At 39.3% G+C, this 9,342-nt stretch overlaps 1 protein-coding gene across 4 annotated transcripts in view; it reads right to left on the reverse strand.

Moving 5' to 3' along the window:
* Window positions 1-9,342, reverse strand: part of PHKA1 (phosphorylase kinase, alpha 1 (muscle)) — a 742,463-nt gene that overhangs the window by 236,601 nt on the left and 496,520 nt on the right. For all 4 annotated transcript variants that reach the window (XM_006895993.1, XM_006895991.1, XM_006895992.1 and 1 more), the window contains one exon: window positions 4,001-4,145. In XM_006895993.1, the coding sequence (XP_006896055.1) occupies window positions 4,001-4,145 (145 nt within the window). The remainder of the gene's footprint in view (window positions 1-4,000; window positions 4,146-9,342) is intronic.

The following is a 9,342-nucleotide window of genomic DNA, read 5'->3' on the forward strand; positions in this document are numbered from 1 at the left end:
TATGAGTCGCAAGCGACTCGACGGCACATAACAACAACAACAACAACAACAACAACAACAACAACAATATTCTTGGTTGCCAGCTGTGTTCTTTGAGTGTTTGATATATGCTATTCCATTGTCTTCTTGCTTGCATGGTTTCTAATGAGAAATCGGCACTTAGTCTTATCTCCTCTCCCTTATAGGTTACTCTTTGTTTCTCTCTCCCTGCTTTCAGAATTCTCTCCTTATCTTTGGTTTTGGCAAATTTGACAATGACGTGCCTTCTTTCATTCTTCATTATGCCTGGAAAGTTTTCTTCTAGTAATGCTTCCACAACTTTTTCAGTGCCTTTACTTGCTTCTTCCTTTTCTGGGATTCTGGTGATGCACGTATTATTTCTTTTAATGGTATCCCACATTATTCTTAGATTTTCTTCTGTTTCTTTCTTTTTGGATCTGCTTTTTATTCATTCAGATCTGTAGTCATAATTCTGTCTTCTTTTTCATTGATTCTGTGTTCCATCTCTTCAACTCTGTTTGTATGTCCCTCTATCATGTTGACAGCATCAGAAAGCTTAGACCTCACATTTTGGATCATGGTTTCTTGTTTTTGCAGTGTATCTAGTGCCTCGTTTGTTTTATCTGCATTGTTTTGGATTGTTTTTTTAAGCTACTCCTGATTTTTGCTAGCAGTGTCCTGTCATTCATCAAATTTATTTTTCGTCCATTGAAAATATTCAATCATTGTTCTTTTAAATTCTGTGTCAGAAAGTTCCATCAGGCTTTCTGGCTTCAGGAAATTCATTGCCTCTGTGTCTTTTTTTGGGGGGTGATGCCTTTCTTTGGGCTTGTGACACAAGTGAAGTACCCTGTTACTTTCGGCGCATTGATGTGGTAGAGTTTTTCGTGTCTGAGGTGGTAGCTGGTTTTTGATTTGACATCATTGTTCCAGGAGAAGGTTGGGCAGGAACATGAGCAGATGCATGTAGGGTGTGTGCACACTCTGATCCTCGTGTGAGTGGGGAGGGGTGAAGCACACACTGATACTGGCGGGGAGGGATAAGGGGGAACCTAAATAATGAAGGAGGAAGTCTGTTGTTCCCTTTCTGAAATGGCTTCCCCCCCTCTTTGGATATGCCCATGATTTCCCTGTTGTTTTATTTAGGGGGCCCCACGTAGTCAGGCCAGAAACCAGTTACTTGTTTCCCCAAGTAACTTAATCCTCAGTGGTACATGAGTTTTTCAGGGGAGGTTGATAAATCTTATAGATTTGGTATATATGATTGTCTTCCTGGCCCAAGGGAAGTGGGGATGGTTGTGGGTGGGGCAAAACCCTGGCCCAGCCCTCCCTCGTCTGTCCTCGCAGGCTTCCTGCCAAAATAGAAATTTTTCCCTATTATTCTTTATATTAAGCTTACCTCTTCAATTAGACTTTATACTTTCTGAAGTCAACTCTTTGAACACAGCAGTTATGAGATGGGTATTTGTTAATTTTCTAAGAATTTCTGGTGAAAGATGTTGTTGTTGGTAGGTATTGTCGAGTCAAGTACAACGGATCTGAACCCTGGCCTATCCTGTGCCATGTTTGAGCTCCTTTCTGCAGTCATTGTGCCAATCCATTTCATGAAAGGCCTTCTTATTCTTCACTGACCCTCCACTTTTCCAAGCATGATGTTCCACTGCCCAAGCAATAACCCCACCTAACAATATGCCCAATGGATGTGAGATGTAGCTTCACCATCTTTGCCACGCAAAAGCACTCTGGTTGCACTTTCTTCAAGATATATTCTGTCTGTTCTTTTTGCAGTTTCTGGCATATCCAGCACTCTATTCCAAGATTACAACTCAAAGATAGAAATTCTTCTTCATCCTTTTTCATTGTACAGCTCTCAGATTCATAGGAGAAAGTCTATGCTTGAATCAGACAAACCTTAGTCTTTAAACTGACGTCATTGCTCTTGAGAACTTTGGAGAAGTCCTTGAAGCAGACTTTCATAAAGCTATACCTGTTCAGATTTCCTAACTGTTGGTACCAATAGTGTTGATTGTGGATTCAAGTCCCTGAAGGTTACTAACTCAAAGATTGCTCTCTTTAGTGGTTCAAATTCATGAGCAGCTCCATGGAAGAAAGGCAGACAGTCTCCTCTTGTATAATTTACAGCCTGAGAAATCCAATAGTCAGTTATGCGTCTATTATGACTTGATGGCAACAAAGTTTTTAGGTTTTGTTGCTAATTATCTTAGAGGAAAAATGAAATTAAAAAAATCACCCTATTTTTCTTAACTCTTGTGCTTTGGAAGCACCTTTGAGATATCCAAGGTCTCTAATAGTTTGAACTTTGAATGATTTATGATAAAAAATTTTCTAATGAAAATAAATACAATGTGCTTTGGCTCTATAATCAGGGCTTTAGAAGCAATAGATATTATACAGATTGGTCAGTTCAGTATTGGATTTTTGTTTTCTAGGAACTGACAGAACAATAAAGCATGTCACTAAGTTTCAAGAGTGAAATATCAGAAAGTCCATCCCAAAAAGGAAAGAAAAAACAAACAAACAAACAAATCCACTTTTGCCTTGTTAGATTATACTTCTCTGGTTGGCTAGGCCTTGGAAGAATACTAGAAATGTGTAAACTCTGATATTTCTCTGGTATGAGTAAGACAAATGCAGAATGTAATAGTATGATCTTAAAAAGGAACTAGATAAAGTTTCTGTGTTGAACAAGAAATCAGTGATTTCAGTATTTCTCACCTACACAGAACTCGAACTATATAAAATATTTTTATGTATTAGTTTAATTGTTATGTATTTATTGCATGCCTTTGCCTTCTAAAATATAAATTAATGAGAACAGAAACTTCAACTGCCTTTAGGCTATTGTATGATCAGAGCAAGAGAACACTACATAGTTTAAAAATAAGAATAGTGCCCATCAGGTTTGCATGCTTTTTCCATACTTATTCAGTTTGTATGCTAAGCAAATTATTCAAGAAGCTGGGCTCTATGAAGAAAACAATGTGGTGTTAGGACTGGAGGAAGAATCATCAAGAACCATCATTATGCAGAGGACTTGAAACACTTGTTGCAGAAGATCAAAGAATACAGCCTTCAATAAGGACTGCATCTCAACACCAAGAAAATAAACATCCTTGCCACTGGACTGACAGGCATCATCTCATGATGGATAGACAAAAGATTGAAACCATGAACAATTTCACCTATTTCACCTTACTTGGATACACAATCAATACACTTTGTACCAGCAGTCAAGAGATCAAGAGACATATTGAATTTATTGAGGAACAATGATAACAGTTTGAAGAATAAGATGTACCTGATTCATGTAATGGTATTTTCAGTCACTTGCTATGCATCTGAGAGATGGAAAATGACTAAAGATGACATAATAAGAACTGAAGACTTTCAACTTTGGTTTTGGAGAATAATACTGAAAATATCATGGATTGCCAAAACAACAAACAGTAAGTCTTGGAGAAGTTTCAGCCAGAATGCCCCTTGGAGGCAAAGATGATAAAGTTTTATCTTATATATTTTGGACATGTTGCTAGGAAAAGTTATTCCTTAGAGAACGACATTATGCTTGGAAAGGTGAAAGGATGGCAGAGGAGAGGAAGACTTTCAACCAAATGGATTGACACAGTGACCGCAGAAATGGCATAGAGTGTGTCAGAGATTGTGAGAATGGCACAGTATAGCGTTCAGATTTATTTTTCTTAGGGTCTTTATATTGTTATTGTTGTTGTTATGTGCCATTGAATCGACTCTGACTCATAGCAAGTTGTACTCAACTCAATGGCACTAACCGTAAATGATAACAACATTGATTCCTATATATTTAGTGCTTAGAATGGTGACTGGTACAAAAGAAGAGCTAATTAAAAATCATTTAAACAATTAAAGATAACATGCAGCTCTTTACTGGACGTAATCATTTTAAAGCTAAATGTACAATTTATTTTAAAAACACATTCCATTTTCTTCATACAGCTCTTACCAAGCATGGTGTGTGAGATGGGGAAGGTAATGGTGGGTTGTCCTGTCATCCTCCAACGGCTACAGAGGTAGGAGAGGTCTGTTCTAAGCATTTCCACTATCATCTTGTTGTCCAGAGCCAAGTAGAACTGCTGTTGGTCTATGAACTGTGAAAAGAAATATAATGGCTCTTAGTAACTTATTCTCACAACTATGAAATTATAAAGTCCTCACACATTTATATATATCACAGAGGTAACAATACCCCAAAATTTAATGTCTAATACCTCCCACTGTATCTAGTGTTCAACTATAATATACAAGTCAGTTCTCTGTATCTGTGGATGCTACAGATGTGTGTTTAACTAACTATGAAATAGTAATATTTGGGGGGAAACGAGGGGTCAAAGCAATCTCTCAAAGACTAACCAAAGTATAAAGTGTTATCTACAAACCAAATACACACTGTATTAGGTATTACAAGTAAAACATAAATTATTATAGTATAAGGGGCAATGGCTGCAGACTAAATGCAAATATTACACCATTTTATAATAAGGGATTGGAGCATCTGTAAAAGGAAAGTTATGGAAATATCAATGGTTCAAATACACCATCTGTTCCAAGAGATCTTGTTTCTAGTGTTGTTGTTGTTATGTGCCGTCAAGTCGCTTGCAACTCATAGCAACCCTATGTACAAGAGCCCTAAACTCTGCTCTATTCTGCCAACCTCACTGTCTCTTACACATCTACTTCCATTACCCCAATCACTGAATTGATTCATCTCATTGAGGGTCTTCATCTCTTGTGATGTCCCTCCAACCTGTCAAACATGATGTCCCTCTCCAAGAATTGGTCCCTCCTTGCAACATGCCCAAAGTATGTCAGAAGAAGTTTCAGAATCCTTTCCTCCAAGGGGCAGCCCAGTTTCACCCTCTCCAGGACAAATCTGCTTGTTTGCCTAGCAGTCCATGGTATACTCAACACTCTTCTCCAGCACCACAGCTCAAAGGCATCAATTCTCTTTCTATCAACCCTAGTCATTGTCCAGCTTTCTGATGCATAGCAAGCAACTGTGAAAACTATAGCCTGGATCAGGCACACCTTAGTCCCCAGCATGATGTCATTACTCTTCAGTACTCTGGAGAGGTCCCTGACAACTGACTTTCCCACTGCAATTCTTCTTTTAATTTCCTAGCTTCTAGTACCAAGAATATTGGTCGTGGATCCAAGCAAATGAAAACTGTTAACATTCTCAATCTCTTCACCATCCTTTATTATGCTGCTAATTGGCCCAGTGGTGAGAATCTTTGTTTTCTTGATGTTGAGCTTCAATCCATAATGAAGTCTGACGTCCTTGACCTTCTACAGCAAGAACTTCAGGTCCTCCTCAATTTCAACAAGCAGGGTTGTGTCATCTGCATATCGCAGTTTGTTGATGAGTCTTCCTCCAAGCCTGACGTCACATTCCTCCTCATACAGCCTAGCTTCCTGGATGATCTGTTGTGCATCCATATTGAAAAGGTATGGAGACAGAATACACCCCTGGCAGACACCCTTCCTGATTTTGAACCATGCGGTGTCTTCTTGCTCTGTTCTGATGATTGCCTCCTGGCTCAATATAGGTTTTGGATAAGCACAAATGTTCTGGGATTCCCATTCTTCTCAGAGTCAGCCAGTTTGTTGTGATCCACACAGTCAAAAGCCTTGCATAGTCAATGAAACACAGACATTCCTCTGATATATATAAAGGGGCTATTATGAGACAGCCTGCTTATATAAAGATTTACAACCTCGGAAACTTTAATTGGCAGTTCTACTCTGTCTGGAGTCTGTCCTCACTGGACACACACACATGTGTGCATGTATTTCTCCATATACAATTGTAGATATGAATCTGTGTAGCTCCCCAATTAAAACAAGCTTGGAAGGAGGAGTGGCATCCACTTCCTTAATAGCTTGCCTCTGGAAATGCTATGAACCTGGAGAGAGGATGAAAGGCACCCAGGCACGAGGACTCTCCTTCATAGGATCACTATGAGTCGCCTGCAATTCTACAGCACTTAACAACAAAAACAACAACACTCTGTCTGAGAGTGTCAGTAAGAGTCATAATTGTTTTAATGGCAACATGTTTTGACTCAGCATCCATGAATTTTGGTATTCATGCAGTTCCCGAGAACTAGTATACCACAGATATTGAGGAACAACTGTTACAATAATTTCTCATATTTTTACAGTTCACTACAGTTTATTATATTGAGTAAATCTGCTGCTAAAGATCTCTTTAAAGTGCTTAAGATCTAGGATGTCACTAGGTGAGATTAAAGTACATTTGATCCAAGCCATGACATTTCTAATTGTTTCCCATACATTTGAAAGCTGAGCAATAAATAAAGAAGATCAAAGAATTGGTATCTTTGAATTTTGGTGTTGAAGAGTATTGAAAATACCATAGGTATTCAAAAGAACAAACAATTATATCTTGGAGGAAGTGCAACTAGAGTGCTCTTTAGAGGCAAAGATGTTGAAACATTGTTTCACAAACTTTGCATATGTTGTTAGGATGTGTCTGTGTCCTTGGAAAATGACATCATGCTTAAAAAGTAGAGTCAGCCAAAAAGAGAAATACCTTAAATGAGATGGGTTGACACAGTGACTGCTACGATGGGTTTAAACACAGCAGTTCATAGGGCCTGTTCAGGATAGGGTAGGGTTTTATTCTGTTGTACATAAGGTTCTGATGAATCAGAGCTAACATGAAGTCACTTAACAACAATACAGTCTACAGAGTGTTTTCAAATATATACCTTCATTTCCTCCTATCACAACTCAGTGAGGACATTTCTTCCTTTAATATATGGAAAAGTAAATGAAGATAAATTAATGGATTAGCAAATTCAAATGGACAGCAAATGTGAAAGCCAGGAATGGCATTTATGGTCCTTCATCTGTAATTTAACTGCACTATTTCAAATGTAAGGTAGAAAATAGGATTTCCAACTCTCTTTGCGGAAAAGTTTGTCTTCCCCATACATATGCATATCAAGGCTTGCTATATTGTGTTTAAAGGTACTCTGGTGTTGTCGTGGTAAAGAGTTGTGTGGTCAACCCAAAAGAACATGGTTCTAATACACCAGCTGCTTTATGGGAGAAACAAGAGCAATCAGTCCCCATGAAATTTACAGAGCTGAGTCCACTCCAACTCAATGGTACTTAACAACAGCAACATACTCTAGCTAATAAACACCAAAGTAGCAATGTATATAAATATGGCTTTAAAATATGTTGTTGTTAAGTGCTGTCAGTCACCTGAGATTCATAGTGACCCTATGCACAACAGCTCTGAATTCTGCCCTATCCTGAGCCCATCTCTCTGATTCAGACACATCTATACCAATTACCCCAGTTACTGTGTCAATTTAACTCATTTGGGATCTTCCTTCTCTGCACTGTCCCTCCACTCTCCCTTTCAAGCATGATGTCCTTCTGACGAACTGGTCTTTCCTGGCAATATGCCCAATGTCTGTAAGACAGAGCTTCAAAACCCTTGCCTTCAAGGCAAGGGTGAGGAAAAAAAATCATTGGAGAAGCTCAATATCAGCTGTTAAAATTAGGTAAGGTGCTGACTGTGGAACACATGCAGTTCAAACTGAAACTAAAGAAAATGACATAAAATACAGAGAACCAAAGTTTGAACTTGAGTCTATATCACCTGAATTTTAAAACCATCTCAGGAACCAGGTTTGAGACCTTGAACACTAATGAGTGAAGGCCAGATGAGTTCTGACAGGCTATCAAGAATATCATCCATGAAGAATGCAAAAGACCATTCATTGTAAAGACAGAGGAAGAAGACAAGACTAAAACGGATGTCAGAAGAGACTCAGAATATTGCACTGGAGTACAGAGAAGCCAAACTGTTGTTGTTTTTATGTGCCATTGAGTCACTTATTACTCATAGTGACCCTATGTATAACAGCCCTAAGCTCTGCTCTGTCCTGTGACAATCTCACTGTCTCTGATAAACCCATCCAGATTACCCCAGTCACTGCATCAATCCACCTCATAGAGCGTCTTCCCCTCTTGCGCCATCCCTCCACCTTCCCAAGCATGATGTCCCTCTCCAAGAACCAATCCCTCCTTACAACATGTTCAAAGCATGTTAGATGGAGCCTCAGAATCCTTGCCTAGAAGGAGCCACCCGGCTTAACCCTTTCCAGGACAAATCTGTTTGTTTTCCTAGCAGTCCATGGTATTCTCAATACTCTTCTCCAGCACCACAGCTCAATTGCATCAATTCTCCTTCTATCATCCCAGTCATTGTCCAACTCTCTGATGCATAACAAGTGATTGCAAAGACCATGGACTGTATCAGATGCACCTTAGTCTCCAGAGAGACACCATTGCTCTTCAGTACTTTGGAGAGGTCTCTAACAGCAGACTTTCCCATTGCAGTATGTCTTAATTTCCTGGCTGTTAGTGCCAAGAATGTTGACTGTGGAGCCAAGCAGACTGAAGTTGTTGACATTCTCAATCTCTTCACCATCCATCCTGATGCTGCCAATTGGTCCAGTGGTGAGAATCTTTGTCTTCTTGATATTAAGCCTCAATCCACATGAAAGGCTGTAGTCCTTGACCCTCTGCAACAAGCACTTCAGGTCCTCCTCAGTTTCAGCAAGCAGGGTTGTGTCATCTGCATAATGCAGATTGTTGATAGCTCTTCCACCAATCCTGACGCCACATTTCTCCTCATAGAGCACAGCCTCCGGGAGAATCTATTCTGCATACAGATTGAAAAGGTACGAGACAGGACACATCCCTGACATACACTCTTCCCAATTTTTAACCATTCAGTGTCTCCTTGCTCTGTTCTGATGACTGCCTCTTGGTCCAAGTATAGATTTCGCATTAGAACAATCAAGTGTTCTGGGATTCCCATTCTTCTCAGAGTCAGCCACAGTTTGTTATGATCCACACAGTCAAACGCCTTTGCATAATTCATAAACACAGATAAACATTCCTGTGGTATTCCTTGCTTTCAGCTAAGATCCATCTAACATTAGCTCCAATATTCCTAGTACCATAATCCCTTCTAAACCTCGTCTGGACTTCTGGAAGTTCTCTGCTGATGTGCTGTTTCAGTCATTTTTGGATAATCTTCAGTAGAATCTTGCTTGCATGTGAAATCAGTGATATTTTTCTATAGTTTCCACACTCTGTTGGTAGCCCTTCTTTGGAACGGGAACAAATATAGATCTTTTCCAGTCAGTTGGCCAAATGGTTATTCTCCAGATTTCTTGGCACAACTTGTTGATCATGTCCAGGACAATATCTGTTAGCTGAAATATGTCAATTGGTATA

Source organism: Elephantulus edwardii, unplaced genomic scaffold, assembly GCF_000299155.1.
Source record: "Elephantulus edwardii isolate Elephantulus edwardi_28Jun2011 unplaced genomic scaffold, EleEdw1.0 scaffold00178, whole genome shotgun sequence".
Taxonomy (NCBI): domain Eukaryota; kingdom Metazoa; phylum Chordata; class Mammalia; order Macroscelidea; family Macroscelididae; genus Elephantulus; species Elephantulus edwardii.